At 43.1% G+C, this 25,628-nt stretch overlaps 1 protein-coding gene across 1 annotated transcript in view; it reads left to right on the top strand.

The window, feature by feature from the left end:
- The window catches only part of LOC144762616 (chitin synthase chs-2-like), a 350,513-nt gene that overhangs the window by 68,053 nt on the left and 256,832 nt on the right, over positions 1–25,628 (top strand). The window contains exon 4 of the mRNA XM_078647843.1: positions 23,935–25,004. Within this exon, the coding sequence (XP_078503969.1) occupies positions 23,935–25,004 (1,070 nt within the window). The remainder of the gene's footprint in view (positions 1–23,934; positions 25,005–25,628) is intronic.

Below are 25,628 nucleotides of genomic sequence, written 5' to 3'. Positions count from 1 at the left end.
GGAGTGGCGCGGAGTAGTGTAGACTGGAGTGGCGAAGAGTGCAATGGTGTATAGTAGAGTAGTGTGAGGTAGAGTGCACTGGCATAGAGTAGAATGGAGTGGTGTAGCATAGAGATTAGTGGAGTGGAACAGAGAAGAGTGCAGTGACGCAGTGTGGGGTGGTGCACGGTCGAGTGCTTTGGCATGGAGTGGGCCAGAGTGGATTGGGGTAACATGGAGTATGCATGGTATGGTAGCATACATATTCAATTGAAATGACCTTTATATTTGTACTCACCTTCAGTTATACTAATAAAAGTATACAGAGCACAAATGATAATTTGTAATAATGTCATTACCCAATGTATTGCTTTGCTCGTCAGCACAGTTTACAGACATTTCAAGTTTGCTGTGAGGTTGAAAAAAATGATCTGTACAGCCTTCCTCAAGCATGATTGTCATATAAACCCTCTCACTCTGATAGTCAGAGATCGAAAAATAAACACCAAGGGGCATATCAATAACGATTAGAGATAAACATCGCTAAACGCGTTTAGCGATGTTTATCCTATCGCTGGATTTCATCGCCGTGATAGTGCTGTATCAACAACGCTTTTCACAACGGTGATAAGAAATCCAGCGATAGCGTGGAAATCGCCGTTTTGCAGTGAACATTGCTGGTTTTCCAGCGATGTTCCCTGCAAAATGGCGATAACCTTGCTGATACGTATCAGCATAATCCACCCCCTATGTTAAGCATAGTTAAGTCAGGATTTTAGCAGATGTTAGTTTTTGGCGAAAACAGCCTTTTTCGCCAAAATCTAACATGTGCTAAAATCCTGTGGGCTCCCTTGTAAATATCGTGATGTGCACATCAGCGATATTTTACAAGGTAGTCCATCAGGGACACGCCCAGTGACGCCCACTTTGCATCTCATTAGAGATGCAAAGGAAGGCGTTGGGGAAAAAGGGTGCTAACATGCGATTGTGCATGTTAGCACCCTTTTGTAAATAGGGCGATCGTTTTATCTCTGCTTTTTATGCATTTAAAGCCAAAAAAGTGGAGATAAAGCCCTTGTTAATATGCCCCAAAGCTCCTAGGAAAGGCACATCCTAACATTTGGCCTCTGTCTCTGAATACCTATCAAATGTGACAAGAACAAGATTCAAAGGCTGGGCAGCCTAAAGCAAATAAAGCTATTAAACAGAAAGCCAGAAAGTTTCAACCACAAAGCCAATGGTAAGCGAGGGGCTGAATGCATTCCTAGGCCAACTTCCTGAATGTCCTCACGATGCCTTTCGCAAACCGGCTGCGAACTAACAAAACCAGAAGCATTTATTTTGTACTAAGTCATTGTGACACGTAATTGATAAAGCACCCAGGGTTTTCAGCACATCTCTCATTGGCTCATCTGTCATTAAGGATCAACATAAGCGTACAGGGGAAGAGGTGCAGGTGATTTCAAATCAGTTCAGGCTGAACTTCAAGATCGCAGCTGGGAAACACTTCCTGGGTCGAACATGAGGTTGCCTGCTGAGCAACTATTTTATTGCTAGCAAGAACGATGATTTTCCAAACGCTGAAGTTGATGAAAAAAGCCTATGCACAAGAGAGAAACCTTAGTGTCAGCCATGCCATTTTGAAGTAAAGTGTAGTAGTGTACGGAGTAGGGGGCATGAGAATTCAAGCTATCTCTTCTTACTGTCAGTAGAGAATGCAGGCCAAAGAGACTTCTCAGTGGTGCAGAGAAATCCAAAACACCAAGTGCCACAAGCATCCCTTAAAGAATGCTGAAGCAATGAAAGCTAGTACGGACTGTCTAGTACAGTAATAAAGTAGCACTAATGACAAGTTAATTCAAATGTCAGATAAAAGTGGGCTCGCTAACAGACATTGTCTTATAAACAGACTAAGGGCCATATGTATGAAACAAAGTTTAGTTTGCAAACGCCGAAATTCGCAATTCAGGTAAGTGGGATATAACAACCTCGCAAAATAAGGAATCGCAAAATAGCGATTCCCTATTTTGCAATTGCATTTAAGGAATCTGCGATCGCAATTCAGGTAAGTGTGATATAACAGCCTCGCAAAATAAGGAATCGCAAATTGCGATTCCCTAAATGCAATGTAAGAGGCACAGAAAATGTGCAATTTGGCCATAAGGAATCGCAAATTACCACCAACGTCAAGTTGGTGGTAATTTGCGATTTCTTTGAAAAATTCACTTTTTTGCATTTTTCTAAGTGCCATGTGGCACACATACATGTCCTTAGGGCATGTATGTGTGCCACTTGCGCACATATGTACATTTCAGTGGTGCAACAGAGTGTTCTTTTGGCACCCTGGCACCCTTGAATTTGCATTCACAATTTGCGATTCTCTAATTGAGAATCGCAAATTGCAAATATCTCCCCATTCATTCCTATGGGCCTCTAGGCCCATAGGAATGAATAGAGAGGTATTCCTTAATTGCGAATCACAATTTGCAATTAGCAATTAAGGAATATGCAGGATTCGCAAAAATATTTGCTAATCCTACATACATAGCATTTTGCGATTCTCAAATAGCGATTCTCAAAAAATCGCTATTTGAGAATCGCAAAATGACTTTTTGATACATATGGCCCTAAGTGACACCCAGAGTACAATGCAGGCACATTCTGGCAAAACAAGACTCCTTTGTCTGGGCCAGCATTGAAAACCACTTGCCTGCGATTGGAGCACCACAGAAACAGGTTTCTTCGCATTGGTTTATTTGGGAATGTGGAAGAGTGTCTCAATCAGTTAAAATGAAGCATTGCATTTTAAATGTAAGACCTAGCAGAACATCACAATTACCGAATGAGACGATATTATTCGTATACATAAAACTTTGACAGAGTGGCAGTCACCTCCCTAGTCTTACCATGTCTGCCACCAAAGTAATTCCAGCTCACCCATCACACCGCCTCTAAATACAATGGAAGGAATTATGCAAAAGGTCTCTTCTAATTACTTTACTAGATGATCCTTTTCAGGTCCCTCCATTTTTAAGAATTCTTAACTTACCAACCATGCACCATCATTCTACTCTTTCGACAAACCCCTTCCCTCCACCAAGGGAGGACAGCCCCACTCCAGCCACAGGTGCTTTCTCCAGAGAGAAAAAAAGTCAAATACGGTTGATGGAGTCTCATCCTAACCTGTCCACTCAGAGCTATCTAAGACTCATATGTGGCTAGCTGCTAAGCTTATTGTAGTGTACAGCAATGCCGCTCCCAGGGTTGTGAATGGCTTGTTAGGTACAAACATGGATAATACAGCCTGCTACAAAACTGAGGTTGCAAGGACAAACTTGGAGTATTAAAGGTGAGATTGCATGTGTTTGTGTTGGCCCAGATACTGAGTCTGGGAAGGAGAACTGAGGGGCACATTATCAAGGACCGGTCTTAACATTATCGCCGTTTTATCGGCAGGAAACTGCCGATAATGGCGATAATGGGCTTGATAATACGCCCTTGTTAATTCCCATAGAAGCCCATGTTAACATCAGAACATGGGCTTCTATGGGAATTAACAAGGGCGTATTATCAAGCCATTACCCTCATTTTATCGGCAGTTTCCTGCCGATAAAATGGTGATAATTTTAACACCGGTCCTTGATACTATGCCCCTGAGCTTCCAAAAGTCTCCTCGAGTCTCCGGTCAACCCTAATTGAGAAGTTAGGGTTAGCTCATGGGAGACTGAGTGAAGGTTTCGAGGAGATACAGATTAATGTCATAATCAGTGCTACAGCAAAGAAGAAATGTCCAGCCAGAGTTTATTTGAAAAAGAAATGCAGCTTTAATAAGACCTCAACATTGTCATACAACAGAAAGTAAATAAAGTGTAGCTCAGCACACTTTCACAGTACAAGAGAGGGGTTACAGGAACTGTGTAATGCTAATGTGCACTAGGTCAGGATGCTGCAGCGTGGTGCCACATTAAATCAGTGGTATATACAGATTAATTGGTGCAAGGTTACCATGACTGCCAGACAGGTTTACTTATTACATGAGCAGAATATTTGCCTTAGGCTGTGGTCTCTAGGGCAGTATAGTTAATACTCCATTTCAGACTGCTGTCATTGGTTAACAGTTGTGCTGAGGTTCAGCATCCCAGATGCGAAAGAACAAGCCGGGTCTTGACTTCAATGTGTCCTTTCTTTGACCCACTGGGGGCACACCTTAACTGCATCCAGGGATCCATTCTGTGACACCATATGATGCTCACATGCAAAATCGAACAGGATGTGGAGAAAACATCTGTCAATGAATCTTTGGAGAAGTGGTACAGACATACTAACGTTCCTAAGGTCAGGCTATTTCCTTCGCAAACTTGACTGAAAAGGAGGAGAAGCGATTAAAAGAAATCTGCTACACGAAACATAGGGAGGCATATTATCAAGCCCATTATCGCCGCTAAAGCGTCGATAATGTTAACGCTGTTTCTTGATAATATGCCCCAACATTCCATAACATACCAGATCCTCAATGTCATGACCAGCACGGCAGGTTTGCTCATCACATGTTTGGAAGAAGGGCAGCTTCATGCGCTTTAGAACTTACTAATCAAAAGAGTGCTTACCTGTGAACTAGTGCCTGCGCTGTCTTCAGAGCACCGCAAACATGTGCCAGTGGTGTCCTTCTCACGAGTCAAAAGCAGCAGACACCTTACTGAAGGCGACACAGGGCAAATCAAACACTTTTCCCCCACACGTACTCTTGCCTTATCAGACAGACTTATCATCAGAAAAAGACATGCAAGTGGAACAGGGGAGGTCGTTGGGTCAGTAGGTGGGCTCGTAGAAGATAATTCACAATTTAAGAGGACTACCTTAAAAAGCGGCCCCCAAAAGAGGCCAAATTATTTTACGTTTGTGTTTCTTTGCCTAATAAACTTTTTTTAAGTTAGGACATTAGGGTGCTGCGATGTGTGTTGAGCTATGGCCCTCCTGTTGCAGATAGTTAAGCAAATGTGCTTGTGTTCAGAGAATTCCAACTGGCCACTGAAAAGAAGAGATTTTTTTGGTGTGGGGCCTGCTGTTCCCCCAGGTGGGCACTATTCAAATCACCACATAAATATGTTCCAATGAGGAACCAGTACAAGGTCTCCCAGCACTCCTAGTTTGTGAATAAGGGGGCATATCAGCAACAGCCGGCAATAATTATTGCTAAGCGCACTTAGCGCGAGGATAATTATCGCCGGCTATCGCTGGAATTTATCTCAGAGATAGCGTGCTATCAGCAACGCTTATCCCCAATGCAATAAAAATCCAAGCGCTAGCTGCCAAATGTGCGATTTTCGCTGGAAATCCAGAGATAATCGCACATAGGCGTAGCTTGTTGATAGGGCAGGGCAGACTTAGCCATAATATCCACCTTCCATTGGATATAATGGCTAAATCAGATTAAAAGCAGGCATAAGAAAAGTAGCGATAAGCGTGGTTAGCGCTACTTTTCTTATCGCTAGGCAGGTTAACGTGCAGCTTGATAATTGGAGAAATGTCGGTTAGCGACATTTCTCACGTTCTTTTGGGGAGGCATGCCCACTTTGCATCTCATTAGAGATGCAGAGTTGGGCGTTAAGGGAAAGGGCACTAGGGCAAGGATTCACGCGATAGTGTGACCTTGCTGATAAAGCGATAAAATTATTGCCGCTTTTTGCCCAAAAACGGATGCAAAAACGGCGATAATTTTATTGCGGCGCCTTGACGATATGCCCCCAAGTGCGTATGTTTTGGAGTTGTTTATTTAGTAATATGACATGCTTCTGATTACCATGGTACACCAAAGGCGGATAGCAAATATCCTCTCACACACGCCTGGCCAAGAGTCCAACATTAACTACAAGAGACTGCTGACGTACACATGAATAATGCAGACACATACTAACGGCACTGTCATGTCTTTAAAATACAGCATGCAAATAAAAAATGCATTGCAGTCAAACCTCTTGGAGAAGCACTGATTTTTCACCAGTGCGTGGACAGCCATTCAAAAGAACAAAAGCACAGAGCATAGCCGGAATGGTGGAAAATTAGGAAGTCATGTTTGTAATGCCATGTCATGAGCAGGTACGAAGGAAGTCACACAAGCTGGACTTATCTCACGCGTGAAATACTAAACTCAGCAGATTGAAAAACGCAGTTTAAGTTCATACAAGGACAGTATAATACCGTAATGCTCCTCAAATGTAATGCAAATTAAAAAGCAATTTCGTTGCATAAAAGGGATCCATATTGCTTTTCTGATACATTGTTTATCTGTGAAATATTTAGCACATTGGTATACAATGTAAAAATTCTACATCATATGCAATTTCAATTCACAAATAAAGACTGCAATAAACACACTCACCAAGCACGCTTTTATCATGCTTTCTGTGATGAGGCTAACTTCCAAGAGCGGACCAAGACCCCAAATGAAAAGGTAATTATGCTTCTTCAAGTGAGCAGTACATCACTGATATGATTCTATCAACTCTAGGAAGGACACCTGTTTGAGGTCCGTCAGGAGTAGACTGGTGTGCCAGAGACTGAAGGCATGCACAAGAGTAAACACACACAATGTACCTAAACACAAAACCTACTGTGATTCTGGGCAAATCACTTAATCTCTCCGTGCCTAAAAATGAATGCGTGTCCTCATGTAACGTAACTGGTGTTATGTAAAGCGCTCTGATACCTGATTCAGTTCGGGTCTAGTTCGCGCTATATAAAACTCTGCAAACAAAAAAAAAAAATGTAGGGACCGCCAAAGAAGGTTGTTTAAACCTCCAACGTCATGTAAATACCAAAATAATTGAAATGGAAAGAGGACTTTAGGGTAAATGCCCCCTTAGGATCAGCCATCAATGGGGGCATATTGTGATTGTCGGCAAGTATACCTGTATGGGGATGTGGCATAACAAACAGAGCTGGGACTTTGGGGCTCGAGAATGTAGTTTAAGTCCCGGCATCAGCTTTATTAAAAAAATGCAGATGGTAACAATTACATTTAAATACATCTAGTGCCAAGTGAATGAACTTCCAGAACAAAAGAAAACCAGAGGGAGGGGAAGTGCATGGTGCAGGCGCCCTCATACCACTCTGATCAAAGAAATGTGAATACTGCGCGAAAGCCAAAGTGGGAGAGGGAATTGGGGGAAGTCATGGCTGCACGGAGCAGGACCCTGGGACCTAAGCGTAACAGCACCTGTAAGAGGGGCAGTCCTCATGGGAGGTTACAAAAGAAACAAGCACTGGACAATTAAAAGAATATGCTACAACAAATAGAACAGGAGCAAAAGTAAGTGGCCCGCACAGGAACCAATGAAAAGCCAGGAAAGAGAGGAGGTGGAATGTAGACCCTTTGCAGCCCAATCCCCCTTAAAAGGAAGCCCAAACCAAGCAAATATCCTCATTGAAAAAGCCCAACTGAAAGTGGAGATCGAAAAGTGCAAAAAGCCTAATATAAATAATACAAGCAATGGTACAGGAGCCACAGTAGGGGAGGCAGCAGTAAAAAAAGGTAGCAGTAACACAACTGTGGCATGTGTCAGCAGATCATGCGGAATTGGGGCAACTGTCTCTCTCTCCAAGGTATTGTCGCAGGGATTCTGCTCCTACACAGAACTGTGCATAGAGACTTGGAACCTCAGTGAATTAGGGTGTGCCAAAACTCACCTTAGTACCCAAAATCCCCTACCAGACTAGCAATCAGTGTCTCATTGGTTCTTACAAACTCCCAATGTTTAGACAGCCCATAACATGGACTTAGAACACCTCAGTTAACGTGGAACACATGAACACTCTTTCGTTATACAATCCATAACGAGGAGTAAATGAAGACATGTGCACATTTGAAATGTTTATTTTCTAATGCAGTGTTCTCAAGCGCAGTATCTTAGCTAATACTAGCAAACATATTATAAGAAACAAAGTAATCAGCATAGTTACTAGTCCATAGAATACAAAGGGAGAAAGCCTGTTAAAATGCTAGAGGGAAGAAGTCTAAATAGCACCTAAATCTTACCCTCCCTTGCTAGTATATTATATTATATCTAAGAAGGTCTCTTTGGGTTTTAGCAGGGCGGCCCCATACCTCTGATCCTAGTGGAAAGGGATCACATCATCTTCCACCAGCTCACTGCATGCAAAGCATCATCAAGTGTGTGTGTATGCTCTGTGCAGTATAATATAAAACGCGCCTAAAGCCAAAGTTGGCCGCAGCTGCATGTATGTTATGTCTAGAACGTGCGAAGATCAGACCTCACAACAACCACTGTATTGAAATATCCTTGAAGGCCTCGGCACTCACTGTACATACATAGCTTACCAAGCAATGCTGATACAATAGCAAAACATATTATTCTCATGTGAAGCAAAACATTCTACTAGGCTCAAAGATCTAATAACAATATGTGCCGTGTGCAGAAGCAGCAGAGAGGTAAAATGACGTTTAAACTCCTAATAAGCTCATGCTAACTTAACACAGTGTGAAGGTAAGGCATATCTATATGACACCCTCCCTTGATCCGAGCACGGATAAGATAAGAAAAGATAAGGGGCAAATTTTGAAATGCAAAGTTCAGGAACAATAGTCAGCTCAAATTTGCGTAAGTGAAAAAAGTAAAAAATCTTTACCCAAAATCTCAGAAGCAAGAAAGTTTAGTCACTGGCTTGGGCAAAGTCAATAGGCCTGGGGCAGAGAAAATTTGTCATATGCCAGAAAAATTAATAATAATACAAAAAAATGTTCAATGTCCAATTAATGGTGATGAAAAACTTCACCCTAACATTGAATATGCAAAATAAGCAGCAACAGCTTCCAACAGGAAGTCACTGTTCTCATCCGAAAAGAGTTCAGCCATTCAATTTAATATCAGGAAAGAACATACATGCTCTTCAATTACCGGAGCCTCTAGCACCATCAGAGGACAACTCGGTGGGTTCTCAATGAAGCTGTGTGCCAAGAAATCTTGCGCCGCTGCGAATATATTCCAACGACCCAGCATTCCATGCATCGCTGCAAAGGCTATAATCCCTCCGTCAGAACAAAGCAATTCATGAGCAACTTAGGGGCTCATGAGCTGGTTATAATCCACATCAGGAGACACCGTATTGCAGAGACACAAATCCAGGGCCCAGTCGAAATCGCAGCTCAGGCAATGAAAGACAGGCTGGACACATGTAAAATAGGAAAATCGAAACGATAATCCATAAGCTGCTAACCACTTTAAAAAAGTGCGCCAGCCCAGTTGTGGAGGATGCATTAAAGATTGTGTAAATTAATTCATGGAAATGTAATGGCAAGTCAGTATTTAATAAAGCATGCACCTCTGTGCGGGTGTTCGACACGTGAAGGACAAATGTTTCACGAGCAGATGTGAGGGCAACTTCTTTTTGGGACAATAGAGCTCTTATGCAACTCATCTTATTGAACTCTGCTTTCAAGGTCGGAATCCTCGGCGAGATGGAAACATCCAGTTTCCCATGCGTGGGTGGATACATCACATTTTTATAGCAAACCACACGCTCACTGACGGTAACGACATAAGCAATGCCTTTTATTAACCCACAGCAATCCTCATTGTTTAATAGTAAATAACTCCCATTTGCCAGTAAAGCGAATGTGGGAACGATAGCAGGCACGGGGGTACCTTTCAAAACACAGGCTAAATTAGGCTCGTCTTGATTACAGGAGCCGTGTAATTGGATATGTCCGCATATTAATGAGTGATCCGGTATTTCAGTGCATTCTTCGCCATTCAAATAAACTTCCTTGCCTTCCCTAAGGCATCTATATGTGAATGGAAGCGACCAGGCTTCATGGAGATAGGAACTACCAAGAGGCTCGTATCTACCAATGGCAAAGTACTTCATACAATTTTTAAACTCGAACAGAAGAAATGGTAGAGTTATCAACCCGTGGATAAGCCACGTTGCAGTAGTGGCCTCTGCCACAGAAAACGGTAAGGACTCTAATCGCTCAATGTGTAACATGGAAAAAGAAGCATCCTTCATTGAAAGCAAACATTGCTTATCAGTCAAATTAAATGGGGCAAATAGGGAAGAGGTATTCATGTAATGCCATGGCACTTTACCGGCCTTGAGAGTCTGCAGGGTCCAAGCAAACTGCATAACAGAACACAATTGATTTTGACCATGGTACAATACAGACACTTCATCTTGCACAATATCAACAACAGAAGACACAATATTATCCAATGTGTAAATGCGGGAAGAAAGCGTGTTAGTGCTTTTATCTACAACTGCTAGCACTTTTTCTAAATTGGCTTGATCTATAGCTCTAAGGCGTGTTGCCGCCTCAATCTGGGATGTTTTCCAGAATTCGTTATAAACAGCATGTATCCATCTTTTAGATCTACCTTTAGCCGGGCCCTTTATGAAATCATTCAGATCAACATCGTCAGTCAGTTTAGATAAATGCTGTTTAACTGATGCTAAGGTAGAATGTTTGAGCCAAGTCTGACATAACTTGCCTACGGAATAGGTAGTCACAGAATGGTCACCTTCAAAACGGGGATCTACTCTGACCTGTGTAAAGCCGTGAGCCAAACCCAGAAAACGATGCTGACACGAGTCAGCACTTCTGTGCCAAAGCAACCAGCCATTGGGATCCAAACTGGATATGTTAAATGAAGAATTTAGCAACAGAGTTTGCAACTCACTGATCGAAAATTTAGTAGCATTACCCCAACCTGAATATTTTTCTAAATCAAGGAAAGAAGGAGCATTCAATTTTTTAGAGGTAGCCAATCCAAAGCATGTTGTCTGTGAAATTGTAGATTTTAAAAACAACATATGATTCGGGATGAGACATGCGCGGTGCAAAGCCTCAGTGCCTTGCACTTGCCAACTTTTAGAACCCCAAACAGATTTAAGGTCAACTATTTCCTTCCATAACTCGTAGCCTCCAACAGCTAGCTGGTCTAGAAAGGACTTTCTAGTACAATAATTTAGTATTGTTAAGTCTAACTTTGGACATGGACTTTTCGGTCATTTTAAAATAAAATGCTTTGGGATTGGACTGATTAAAATCAGTGAAATAAGTGTACTTTTTCAAAAAGGATGCAGAACTGCCTTGTATAGGAGCTGGACAATGCTCCCATTGTGTATAATTTACAGTGTTCCTTCTGGTATTAGTTTTATGCAGGTAGTGATTGCCAAAATGCTGATAGCAATACAAATCACCGTAGTTAGCAGATTCTAAATACAAATCCTCAGCATCAAAAGCAGCATAATATTTCAAATCAGAAAACAATGCTTCTACGGCCTGAACATCCCAATCATCAGAACGTATGTTTTGTTTAACTACATCCCCCATATTAACTCTAAGCACATTAGGGACATTTATAACCTCAGTGGGGCCATGAATCTTAAATTTTACAGCATCCCATACTATCCCACCCAGGACAGGCCAAGCAGTGATGTTAACAAAAGCCAAGTCTTTCTTCAATCTGTGCGCAGTGTGTGAGGAGGAATGGGGTGCCAATGTTCCATTGATATGTCGAATGCATGTTCTCTCTTCGACATAGTGTCCATTGACGATACGGAAAAAATAAAACACAAAACCAATTGACATAAAAAGGTAAATCGAAAAAAGCACCAGCCAAATATATGTTCAAGGGGGTATTAAAAAATGTTTTTTAAATAATCTTGCATAAACAGTAATCCGTGAAGGCTTTCTTGATGTGTGTAAAACAGTGTCAAATGAAAATCTGGATTCTGTGGCCAAGCGAGTATGTAAATCAGGCATTGATAAGTCAGTTGGGTAAGTGTAGTCAGTTTCATCAAGTTGAGTACCAGGCAATGTACTCGATAAAGGACTAGAAATTGCAGGCATCTCGAAGGCAACCTCAGGCTCAGGATTCGAAGCCGTGGCCAAAACAGAATTTCTCACAATCGAAGGACATGAGACTGCCTTTGTCATACTAAGAAGAATCGGCCACTCTGTGTATCTTGACATTGTCAATGGAGATATACCTGTTTTCCTTACGACCTGGAAGTGGTGGTACAATTACTGTTCTTGTGCCCTTCACACCAAGCACTGGAACTGGAGCTCGATGAGAGGGACCAAATTCTTTTTTGTTTTCGATCTTCTCCCGAACCAATTCACCAACTTGGGGTAGCCAGCCAACTACCGGGATCTGCAACGCATCATCCGAGGTGGAGGGCAAATGTTCCTTTGCAAGACTGTCTCTCGTCTCTTGTAGAGTCTGTAAAACATTGTAATGTTCATCTACGTCAAAGGAGGCAGCAACAGCCGCCGAGTCTAGACCGTCAAGGTCCGGTACATACATCTTGATACCAAAGAGCATTTCGGATGGGGTCCGCCCACCCAGAGACCTTCTAGGGAGATTATTTAGAGCACGCTGCATGCCATTGAGGTGGGACAGCCAGTTCCTGCCAGTGCCCATAACTCGAGCTGTGAAAGATTGCTTTAAGTCGCTGTTCATTCATTCCACAACACTATTACCCTCGGGTCTGTATGGAGACGAAAACTTGACTTGGACCCCCAATGAAGTCATGGCATCCTTATACGCCTTAGAGGCAAAAGCAGGACCCTGATCCGAATGGAAGGTACCACAGGCAAAAATCCCTACAAAGACAAGCAAATCTCTTATGACAGTCCGTGAATCAGCGCTGCGGTGAGGCCATACCCACACAAAGCGTGTGCATGAATCCACTGCTACTAAGATAAACTTATACGGACCGCAGTGGTCTAAATAAACACAACCAAGTGGTTTATTAGAAATGAACAACTGTGTTTGGGGCGGACGTGCAGCAAATGTCACATTGAAGGACATAATCCCGTGTCTGTTTGTACAGTCCCCGCCACCAGAAACGCTGTTGTAATTGAGCCACAGTAGCCGAAACACCCGCATGCACAGATGCAACTCCTTCATGGGCCGCTGTGAGCAATGTGAGTCTGCGATCCGCGTTGGGAATTAATCTCTCCCCAACGTCAGGTATTTTCACATAAGGAACTTTATCAGGACTTAAGTGATATGTATACTTCGAAGGGAACCCCTTAGGATATTTACTTCCCTTCTCAGTCGCAGCAACAGCTGCTAAGATATCATCATCAATCTTACTTTTGGACCGTGTAACCGCTGCAACCAAATATGTCGATACTGCTGATTTTGCTGCCTCATCGGCAAGCGAATTGCCAACACCGTGGACTCCCACGCGCTGATGACCTAAAGTGTGAATTACAAACACGAGTGTCAACTGCTCCTTAAGCTCAGCCACTCGGACCCAGATCATTTTATGTTTTATTGTGCTACCCTTGGAATCACGAAAATCATTCTGAATCCAAAAGAACAGGTTTTCATTGTAAGACTGAACACAGTAGTAAGAATCACTCACAATAAGAGTCGTTACACTAGGATCAGCGTACTGCAATGCAAGCATCAGAGCACGAAGCTCTGCCAATTGTGCGGTGCAGTCCCCTAGAGTCTGCGTGTGCACGACTCTGGGCTTGAACTCATCGTTCACCATGGCACCTACCACAATGGCGCAAGCAGAAACGTATGCGTGTTTAGACCCATGCGCAACCTGCGCTGAACCATCAGTGTAAATGATGCAATGGAAATCCTCCAAAGGTTGCATGGCCAAAGGTGCAGAATGAACAAATTCATATTGCAAAAACTCCTGCGACTGTAAGGAGGAATCAAAAATAAATGTGACATCCGGAGATGTCAATGATGCTGCCCATTGTATCCACCGAGGGTGCAAAGCCTTAGAATTTGGTACACTGGCTTTCGTCACTGCCTCTAATGCAGGAAACGGGGTAACAACCAACATGCGTTTTCCCTGTGACAGAGCACGTTCCTTAAGAATCGCCATCTGCACTGCTGTTAAGACTTTCTCCATAGTGGAAAATCGCATTTCAGCCGAAGTGTGACTTGTAAGCAATAGTTACTGTGTCTCCTACGTTAAAAGTAAGGTAAGTGAAACCCACCGGCCCAGGGATGATTCTTATCACTAAGATGGTATGGTTATCATGAGTCAGTAAGAATTTAGATTCTAGCAGATCAGCCTGCAAAGATTGCAGAATAGCTGAATGTTCTGGCAGCCAACACGATTTGGTAAAAGTAGGTTGTATCAAAGCATACAAAGGCTTGATACGCTGGGCTTATTCAGGAATGTATGTTCGCCCGAAATTCAAAAATTCCAGCAAAGACTGTAATTTTTTCAGAGTTGTCGGAGGGCGCAGTTGTGTGCATTTCTCCAAGAAGTGACGAGCCAATCCTCTACCTTCATTGTTGAGCTCGTAGCCCAGGAACAACACTGTATACTCCGCAATGTGAGACTTTGCAAAGTTAAGCTACAAATCACGCGGTCAGCGCGACACAGATTCTCCCAAAGTTCGTCGTCTGTGAGATAAATGTCATCCACATACGAACACGCATCTGGGTCTACTCTCTCCAAGAGAGAGACTATGCGGGCAGCAAATACGCCTGGACTATTCTTATAGCCCATTGGTAAACGTTTGAACTGTTTTTGTTCGTCGCCGCATGTAAAACTGGTCCATTGGGAACTTAGACCATCCAAATGGTGGGCATAAAAACCGTTGGATATGTCAAGCGTGGTTTTAAACAGCTTACGCACAAGACTATCCAGTAAGGCAGAGCCGTAAGTATTCTGTACTGCACAGGTACGGCAATGTGAGTTCAAATGCCGGTAATCCAATACCAAACGATACGATCCGCCAGGTTTGGTCACAGTAAAAAGAGGGTTATTCATCGGTGACACACATGTTTCAATCACTCCTTGATATTCCAATTGTTCAAGGATTTCCGCGGCGGAAGCCTTAGCTTCGCGTCTAATGGGATATTGAGGTTGAGGCTGTGGCATAGACCGTAAAGGAATTTCGTGGTGTGGGGAAAATGTATCCCAACCACAGTGTGTACGGTACAGAGCCGGTGCAAGGGCTTTAGCCCACTCTTCTGCAAAATTCAGCACATGCTCCTTCGAGACAGTGTGCGCGAAACTAGGGAGGATTACCTCCTCCCCTCTCGGAGCTGCGAACACAAAAGGTGGGGGCCCGTCAGCCTCCGCTAACAAAATGTCATAGGTAGTTGTAAGATTTTCCCAAAATACCCCTTTTATGGTGCGTTGTATGTCACCTTTAATTAAAAGGACTATTTCATAAAGTCTATCAGGGGGAGCTACTCTAGTGTCAGCTGTCTCCACAACAACATAACGGTCAGTCGCTGTCACCTTCAGTAGCGGACGCAGGGCCTCTCGCACTATGGTAATATCCGCCGCGCTGTCCAGCAAGGTCAGAGCCCATGTCTGATTCCGAAGCTGCGTTCTCACTATCTGTGGCATATCTCGCTGTTAAAGCGGCGACTTTCTTTTTATGAAACTGGGATCTCTTTGGTGTAGAATCGTCCTGCTTGCCTTTACCGTCCTTTGGGCGGGGCTGGTCGCGTCCTTGCTGGCCACCCTGACCTCTACCGCCAACTCCACCACCGGTAGATGAGGCCGATGAATTCTGAAAAGAGCAAGGAGAGCGTTGATCAATTTTGTTTTTTGGTCTTGGGCTGTTTGTCAGTCTCTGACTTCGGCCCTTAGGGTTGCTTTTTCTCCTTAGTGGAAAATGGCTTGACTCCCGCGCTATTGCGGCCCACGGTCTTTTAAGCCGGCACAATAATCCTCGGGAACTGTCGGGGTTTGTCGGCATCGGGAACCGCCTGCAAAGCATTGGACACCTGAAAGTTCACCGCATCTACCTTGACATTCGCAAGTATGAGATCGGAAACTACGTCAAAGGAGCCACATAGGCGCATACCCAATTCAACCACTGCCTCAGGTCCATGCTCATCCTGAACACGTTTAATGACCGTCGGAAGGACAGTCATAGACGGAGTGCTGTAGCACCTTGCATATACTGCCGCAAAGGTTTTTCCCCACGACTCACAGTCACCAATTTCTGGGGTCAAGTCTTTTGGCATGCTAATTGTCAGAATCCTGTGATTTTCACCAGGAGTCGTGTTAGGAAATACCACTTCAAGCTGGTCAAACTTTTCGGCAAGCCAGAAAGGAAAATCATCCTTATCCTGGAGGAGCTTTCCCATTACAGCGTTGACCATTACAGGACTAAGCTTCATTCCGCCCTGTCCGGCAGGAAGCGCCGCACCACCTGGGGCCCCACCCGGGAGATTACGGGTAATGTATTGCACTAACGACCTAATCACGCTAATCGCGACTACATGTAGTCGTCTTAACTCTGCAACGGTACACGCCCCGTGCTGAGGATGAGGTGTAAATCCAGCCAAAACAGGCCAAGTCGCGCCTGGAATGGACAAGGGACCTAACCTCATAATGGGATTTTTGCCCTCCGCCTGGGACGACTCCTGGTGGCCCCCAGCCCTGGGCACCGCTCCCAAGCCAACCGACCACGCACGCAACCTGGGCTTCATCCTGGACTCCTCCCTCTCGATGACCAGACAAGTCAACGCCGTCTCCTCATCGTGCTTCAACACCCTACGTATGCTTCGCAAGATCTTCCGCTGGATCCCGACCGAGACCAGGAAGACTGTCACCCAGGCACTCGTCACCAGCCGACTGGACTACGGAAACGCCCTCTACGCCGGAACCACAGCCAAGCTACAGAAAAGACTCCAGCGCATCCAGAACGCCTCCGCCCGACTCATCCTGGATGTCCCCCCACGCAGCCACATCTCCAGCCACCTGAGGAACCTGCACTGGCTCCCCGTCGACAAGAGGATCACATTCTGGCTCCTCACCCACGCACACAAGTCTCTCCACGACCTGGGCCCCAAGTACCTCAACGACCGCCTGACCTTCTACACACCCACCCGCCAGCTACGGTCCACCAGCCTCGCCCTCGCAGCCGTACCACGCATCCGAAGAGCCACCGCCGGAGGAAGATCCTTCTCTTACCTGGCTGCCAAGACATGGAACTCCCTCCCCATCCACCTTCGGCTGACCCAGGACCATCTCGCCTTCAGGAAACAACTCAAGACCTGGCTGTTCGAGCAGTAGCATACCCCTTCCCCCAAGCGCCTTGAGACCCTCCCGGGTGAGTAGTGCGCTATACAAATGGTATGATTGATTGATTGATTGATTAACCTCGGAGCTGTCAAAGAGTGGGGTAGGGCGCCATTAAACCAAACACGGTTCTGCCAAGCGTCTATCGGAACTTCCTGTGCCCTGTATGGTGCATACTCCTGCGGCACAGCAGTGGGAGTGTACGTGTCGAACAAAGTAGTATTTGCGTTCACAGCCGGGAAGGTCACCCACGAGTAAAATATTTCGTATGGGTAAGCCACCTCCGCACTCACAACCATAATCACAGCCATGTCATCCACGGGGACATTATAAGTCTGCAAATGATTGCGCACCGCAATGCGACTATGTTGCGGAATGTCCACCGCGGCCATAACGACTCAGAAAGAAAGAGGTACAAAGAAAACTACATAGCACAACTGGGTAGCAATTCAAGGAAAACGTTTTAAAAGAATCAAGCTTGAAAAGACCTATGTAAGTATAGGTAGGTTTGTACGACACCACTGTTAACCGGAAACAATAGCGAAGGGGTTAAGGACTAAATATAGCACTACTCAAGTGTCATGTAATAAGACCACCAACGATTGGGCGTCATGTCGCAGGGATTCTGCTCCTACACAGAACTTTGCATAGAGACTTGGAACCTCAGTGAATTAGGGTATGCCAAAACTCACCTTAGTACCCAAAATCCCCTACCAGACTAGCAATCAGTGTCTCATTGGTTCTTACAAACTCCCAATGTTTAGACAACCCAGAACATGGACTTAGAACACCTCAGGTAACGTGGAACACATGAACACTCTTTCGTTATACAACCATATCAATCCATAATGAGGAGTACATGAAGACATGTGCACATTTGAAATGTTTATTTTCTAATGCAGTGTTCTCAAGCGCAGTATCTTAGCTAATACAAGCAAACATATTATAAGAAACAAAGTAATCAGCATAGTTACTAGTCCATAGAATACAAAGGGAGATAATGTTAAAATGCTAGAGGGAAGAAGGCTAAATAGCACCTAAATCTTACCCTCCCTTGCTAGTATATTATATTATATCTAAGAAGGTCTATTTGGGTTTTAGCTAGTGGAAAGGGATCACATCATCTTTCACCAGCTCTCTGCATGCGAAGCATCATCAAGTGTGTGTGTATGCTCTGTGCAGTACAATATAAAATGCGCCTAAAGCCAAAGTTGGCCGCAGTTGCATGTATGTTATGTCTAGAACGTGTGAAGATCAGACCTCACAACAACCACTGTGTTGATATATCCTTGAAGGCCTCTGCACTCACTGTACAGACATAGCTTACCAAGCAAAGCTGATATAATAGCAAAACATATTATTCTCGTGTGAAGCAAAACATTCTACTAGGCTCAAAGCTCTAATAACAATATGTGCCGTGTGCAGAAGCAGCAGAAAGGTAAAATGGCGTTTAAACTCTTGATAAGCTCATGCGGACTTAACACAGTGTGAAGGCAAGGCATATCTATATGACAGTATCATATACATAAAGTTGTATCCATGAAATGGCCCATAATTCTTTTTGTCTCACAAGCTGTACACTGGGCTGAGCCACAAACATTTCCATGATGTTGACTCCCTTCATGGCCTTCCCCATGCACACTCCCCTCTGTAACAGTTCCTCCTTGGTCATCTTTCCGTCTCCCATGTGAAAACATCTCCCTTCGCCTTGTCTCCTGCGACCAAGCTAACTGTAACTCCTTAATTCTGCAATCTTGCCTAATTTGCAAACGTGAGACAGACATATCCTGCAAGTTTCACATGAGAGTTTGAACATTACTGTCAGAAATAAAGACTCTTCAAATGCAATACAAATCAAGGCCTATGATTCAAGCTAGCTGCTAAGTTAATATATTTACCATACAATGTAGACTCACAGATACATCAGCTGACTACATTAATACACATTTCCATATTCATCATTAACCTAGGAAAGCTGTTATTGTTATTAGCACATCTTTGAATTGCATTTACTAAAGAGACTCAAAACAAGTGACATTAATTACAATGTTAAGTACATGTTTTAAGCGATAAGTACCAAGGCTTACAGGGGATTACATTAACTTTCCCAATAACATGTTTGTTGATTTACATTTTCTTTTAATATCCTATCCTCTCATAACATCGATTAATTTGTGAGTGGGTTCTAAAGACAATCACATTGCACTCCTAGCAGGTACCCCATGTAGGATACAATTTCTCCACTCTATCAGTTGTTTGCTGTTTTTTCTTTTACACTGAGCACTGATCTCAGCAAGCCTCCTTCCATTTCTACCAGGCCTGGTCGTAGTTCGCGTAGTTTTGCTACGCGGAACTCCGCAAAGTTACAAAAAAACTTCACGAAGCTCCTTGAGTGGCGAAGTGCAGTGCTAACTGCAGTTTGTGCTGGTATTCCTGCTGCTTGGGAAGAAATTCTACATGAGCGGCAGCTTGCGCTCGCAAACTTACTGTTCGCAATCGCGAGCGGGGAAAAAACCCACCCGCACATCGCAAAGTGGAGTTTTCTGCACTCCGCGAGCTCCGCGGAGTGCGGAGTGGAGAAAACTCTGCAAACTCCACAAACGGAGTGAAGTTCACTGCCCAGGCCTAATTTTTACCAGAGGCAGTGGGCACAGCTCCAATTTTATATTGAGAATCGTCCCTACTTTGTTTTACACCAAGTGTTGAGCTCAGTAAGCTGTTTGTCCTTTGTTTTACACCTGGACTGGACACAATGTTTTTAAAACTTTCCCCAGCAATTGTTATATATTCCAATTGGCATATGAACAAGCAACATGATTACTGTGTGAAATGATAGAAACTAAATCAGGAGGCATCTCCTAATATGTCCATAATCAGCAGCTTAATCTATTTGTTTTCTTAATTTTTTACATGCACTCTCTCTCTCTGCAGTCCCTAAACCATTCGCCCTTCACCCTGTTCTTGCTCTGTTGTTGCTTTCCCCACTGCTGTCTTGGTGCTTTGCAGCATACTGTAATTCACATCTATAATGTATAGAAAACTACTTAATTACTGTTGTTCTACAAAGTGTTTAGTGTTAAATTAATTATTTTATTCTAGTAATGCTCTGTAGCCCCAGATGTGCGTGACTAAATTACAGTTCTTTATTCAGCTTGCCTTGAACCACTTATATTCTGAAAGTGCTGGCAGCAGAGGCAGTTCAGTCTCACCATAAATGTCCTCTGTTCCTACAAAAGGGCTTCTGTCAGGGATTTTTCCATATTAGCATCATTATTCACAGGCAGAGTGTTTCCTTTCCTGCTCCATCGTTTCTCACATATTGCCTGAGAGTCAGAGCCTTTCACACACAGGGAGAAACACTGGTCACTTTAAAGGAGGTCTGTGCAAATACCAGAGCCAACATAAAACCCCACATCCCAAAACACAAGTGATGTATGATGAGAAATCATTTATTTTAATTGGGATCCACAACAGCATATTCTTACTGTCTGTTTAGGTTAACTGCAGGCAGCGTGTCTGCTTGATGCCCGATAAATCTTGTCATTCGCTTTCTTTATCCAACAACAATTCTTTAAAAAGCAAACACCTTCATTTCTATTCATGCTTGTATTGTATAATAATACATCCTGTGATATTTCTAAAAGCAGGTTGTTTACTGGTAGCACTGGGACGCATGCGCAGTTCGTATCATTATAGTGGACATATAGGGAACTTTGATGTACAGCTTTATTCAAAGTCCTTTGTGCTTAGCTTTTCCTTTCACTGCAGTTAGTATTGTTTTGTGTGGGTGGTTGATTACTGCAATGTGTAAAGAGCATTGACAAAGCCAATAGAATTCCCAAAGGTGAAACCTATTGGCTTTGCCAATGCTTGTTATTTACAAGAACAGTTTGCCTAAATGTTATGCTAGATTGTGCTTTTCATTTTCTCAACTAAATCTATCTGCTAAGCAGTAATTCTGGAGAAACTACGCTTAAACAAACAGACCTGCTGAATGAAAACTGACAGAGCTACATTCTCCTCTTGACTCTTGTAAACCCATCTTTTAAAAGGATACTGTGACCATTGGCAAATGTTTTTCTTGTGCTGATTGCTCACACAGGCAAGCATTGGCAAAGCCAACATTTCTTACCCTTGACATCTGTTTGCTAATTGGGTTTTCCAATGACTGCTTACAAGCATGGCAACCAACTTAATATTAATTTTCCTAATAATAAGAAAAATGATTACAAGATGGCCGCCATGCTTATGTGTCTACCTATGCAAAAATAACAATTGGTGGACAGAATACAGAACAATGTCATACATTCTCCCCAGTACAGAGATCTAGGCCTAAATCCATAGTTTTTTGCTCACCATGCCATTCCTGTTTGGACCGAGCCATATGCAAATCAGTCTTGACCCTGCACCCAATGGGAACACCAGCCCAAACTGCCAGGCCAGGTCCTCCCTGGACTGGAAACAAGCATCCTAGGACCGGTTTCGGGCTTTCAGCCCTAAACAGTAAGGATAGCTTGACTCCAGTGGCATGGAGAGCTCATGACCCTCCTCTGGGCATACCCCTCCCACTCGGGGTGACAAACGCAAAAATAACAATTGATGGGCAGAATGCAGAACAATGCCATACATTCACCCCAGTACAGAGATCTGGGCCTAAATCCATCGTTTTGTTGCTCCCCATGTCATTCCAGTTTGAACCCAGCCATATGCAAATCAGTCTTGACCCTGTGCCCCATGAGAACAGTCCAGCCCGAACTGCCAGGCCAGGTCTTCCCTGGACTGGAAACAAGCATCCTAGTACCAGTTTCGGGGTTTCACCCCTCATCAGCCAGGATAGCTTGACTCCAGTGACATGAAGAGTACGGGACCCACGTCTACTTGTTTCCGGTCAGGAAAGACCTGGCTTGGCAGTTCGGGCTGGACTGTTCCCATGAGGTATAGAGAAAGAAAGGGAGTTACCCCAATGCTAAAACAAAGGGACGGGGTACAGACCAACAAAACACAAAAAATCCCTTTATTAAAATCTGAAAAAGGGGCCAAACACCTTGCCCTGGACCAAGTGTCATATGTTAATATGTGTCCCTGTGCTTAAGTAGATGAGGCAAATTTCTTAAACGGCAATTATTGTCCAATTGCAAGGTAAATACACTCTGTTAACCACCACGATCTTTACAGAAATACATGAAAAATTAATTCATATATAAAAACAAATATAAAAACAGAAGTCATTAAAAGGTTTTATTAAACTCATTGATAAATATTCACAATTAAATACATCTTCCTTCAATAGATGCCCATGACTTCCTCCCAATCTGGGTTACAATCTAGTTCCTACAAATTTTTAGATAACATTTTTCTTAAAAAAACAGTTGACTCAGTGTTTGGGGCGACTCCTTGATAGCTCCACCTTCATCAGGACTAAAAAGTTTTCATCAGATCTAGGTAGTAAAAAACGCATTTTAGGCACATTGCGCAAACTGGTAATACTATACATTCTGAAGTTCTGTTTCTAACAATAATTTTTTACTGTTGCCCCATACAACTGAACAGGCTATATTCTGATAGAACATCCGATCATCTTTTATTGGCATTCTTTACATAATATTACAATAATTTAACATATTGTTAAAACTGACACTTGGGCCCCCACCCTCTTAGGATACTGCCCATATTCAAACAGTCTACTAAATCTTTCACAAGTTAAACATTTTATTAAAAGTGACCTCTTAAGATGCTACTAATTTCAAACAGTCTACTCAGCAAACTTATTTTCTATTTCATTGCTCTTTTCCAATTCCAGAAAAAAAGTAATTCACCCCTCATGTGGAGCTATGGTGACCTCTATAATACCAGCGAATATATTAAATTAAATTCACCAGGTTCTTGTGAAGGATGTCATGTTGTTAGTTCACTGTTCACACATCATTTAGTTGTATCATTAATCCATTCATTCAAAACAGTCTAGAACCCATTCGTTCCCTAGGTAGTCATGTCCTGAAGAGACTATCAATATTAGTACATACCTTGTTCTAAATTGAGTTATATTTAAATCTCACAGTCTGTGGGGGATGACCCTCCTAACACATGCAAAGGCCTCTATGATGAGCCTACAACACTGGAAAGAGATTCTTGAGTATATATCACTCATAGTGAGTCTGCAACTTTTATAATAGAGAGAAAGAGGCACAGGGTCAAAACTGATTTGCATATGGTCAGGTCCAAATTGGGGTGGCATGGTGAGCTTGACTGGGGGTGAATGTTTTGATTTGTTTTGCATTCCGTTCATCAATTGTGTGTTTTTTATTGTTTTTATTTTGATGTGCCTACCCATGGCAGCAATCATGGAATGATTTTTCTCATGCATTAGAAAATATAATATCACAAAGACTGCAACGCAAGTATGCACACCACTTCGCAACAATCACATAATGATTTTTCTTTGGTTTCAAGAATACCGCCACACATGCATGTACAAGCACGAGGGCAATTTTACACAGTATTTTCTTTTTGAATTACTATTTATTAAATCAAATGTTAGACACAAAGGGACAGATAGGTTTTTAAAAAGGTGCAGCGCAACACAGCAACCTTAGTATTATGCACGGAAATCGGTGATTCACTTAGATTTACATGCAAATTCATCTGGATTATTGTGAACGCCGTGAAGTTGGAAAGTTGTGCATATTGTAGAAGAAAATCTTTGTTCTGCAGATTTCATACTTTCAAACTTTTATTCCCAAATCCACCCCATATCATCTCACTGACTGACTAAAATATAATATAACATTTTCATTGAGAAATGCATACAGCGGCTTAACAATCACGAAGGACGCAAGCCATGCACTGCCTTTGCTTTGTTTTATGTTGTATCCCTAACTGCTTCTTTTCTTATTTCCTTTCGGACAGGTCTGCCTGCTAGAATCTGTTGCTGCACTTTGCACCGCTGTACTCACTATCGTGTCCATGCCTCATTTCAATATTCTAAGCAACACAATGATCCTCAACGGTGCCTGCTTCGTTCCTTCGATTCTGCAAATTATTCAGCACATGAGTAATCCCGACTGGAAGACGTCACTGCCTGCTCTCTCGATTGTGTTCACCCTGCTGGGGTTCATACTGTTTGGTGTAGGATATCACGTAGATCTTCTGAGGAGCAGCATAGGCAGTTCTGAGATGAGCACACACATTCCCATCGCTGCTGTTGCGGTATGCTTTGCATCCATCAACTGGTGGGAAAACTTCACCACATTTAGTAAGAATGGATGCTTACAGCACCTAAAGAAAAATCTTGATGAGTCAAGAAATGTAAGGTACATGTGCAGCAGTGTGATCCGGATCCTGGTCACTGGGGCTGTTGTTGGCAGCAGCGTACCCATCATGGGCGAAAATTGGTCGACATTAACAAGTGCATCATGGGACGAGGTGAACTTGGCCATGAGCCTTTTTGGAATCCAAGCTTTATCTTCGGTCCTGTGCCACTGGTTTGGTGTTGTGGCGTGCAAAATGCATTCACTGAAATGCAGTTTTATCTTTCCTATGTTATGTACTACCTTGACCGTGATATTGACTTTTACAACAGTTTTTGGTTTACAATACAAAGAAGCAGAGGCGCGATCTGGGGACATCAGATCTTTCGATACGCCATTTTTTTGCCATAATCTCAGTGTGCGATTGGATGAGAACCCTTCCAACGCCCAGCTGCTTCTTTTAGAGATCAGCCACAACATCTGTAATACTACAGTCGTAGGACCAGAGTACATTTCCGGATTTGCCTTGCTTGGTGTTTCTGGATTGTGCTGGTGGGTGGGATTGCTGCTCTCCACGTACTATGTCTGGAAGCTGGAGCTCCAAAGGATCGAAAGGACAACCACTCTTTTTGTCAGACGACTCTATGAGGCAGCCTTCATTGACCAATCCATGCTGCTAAATATAAATGTCCAAAATTTCAAAGAGGGAGATTCTGAAGAAAATACATGGTAAGACTATGAGAAAAACAATAATTAAAACATGTCTTCTCAAAAATACACAAGTGCATATCACTTTTCTGTTCATCCAGACACATTCGAACAAAAATGGATATGTTAAATTTATTAAAGAAATGGTCGTAAACTGTTTTAGCTGTGGTGGTGATATCCAAGTAGCACTGATGGGATGATGAGGAGGATCAGTCAAATAGTGGATAGAGAAAAAGGACTTACCAATTGACAACGGTCAGCTGACCTCCCAACATCAGATTTGTTTGGTGAATCATTCAACAGGACAACAGCAAACAGTCCTAAGTCCAATTGTTTTAAGAGTAACCATAAATGTGTCTTAGTTAATTTTTATTTCTCTTGAACTAAGTTAAGAGAATCAAGTTCCTTGCCTATTGTAACATAACCTTTTCTAATTAAAAAAAAAATGGATTGCTAGACAAGCATAAAACATAAGCAGATGAAGTGGCCGGATTAATCACACTGTGTTGATGGACCAAAATGCCACTAGTCAGGGTGCAAGGTTAACTCAAAAGTGAAGCACCATGTTGCAATGGTCTACTGGACCCATTCTCTCACCACATCTTCAACAAAACCAGCACAACCATCGCACCCCATTTCCGGAAA

This window comes from Lissotriton helveticus, chromosome 6 (assembly GCF_964261635.1).
Source record: "Lissotriton helveticus chromosome 6, aLisHel1.1, whole genome shotgun sequence".
NCBI classification, from domain to species: domain Eukaryota; kingdom Metazoa; phylum Chordata; class Amphibia; order Caudata; family Salamandridae; genus Lissotriton; species Lissotriton helveticus.
The sequence above is the reverse complement of the archived record's forward strand: the minus strand, read 5'-3'. Positions and strand labels throughout refer to the sequence as shown.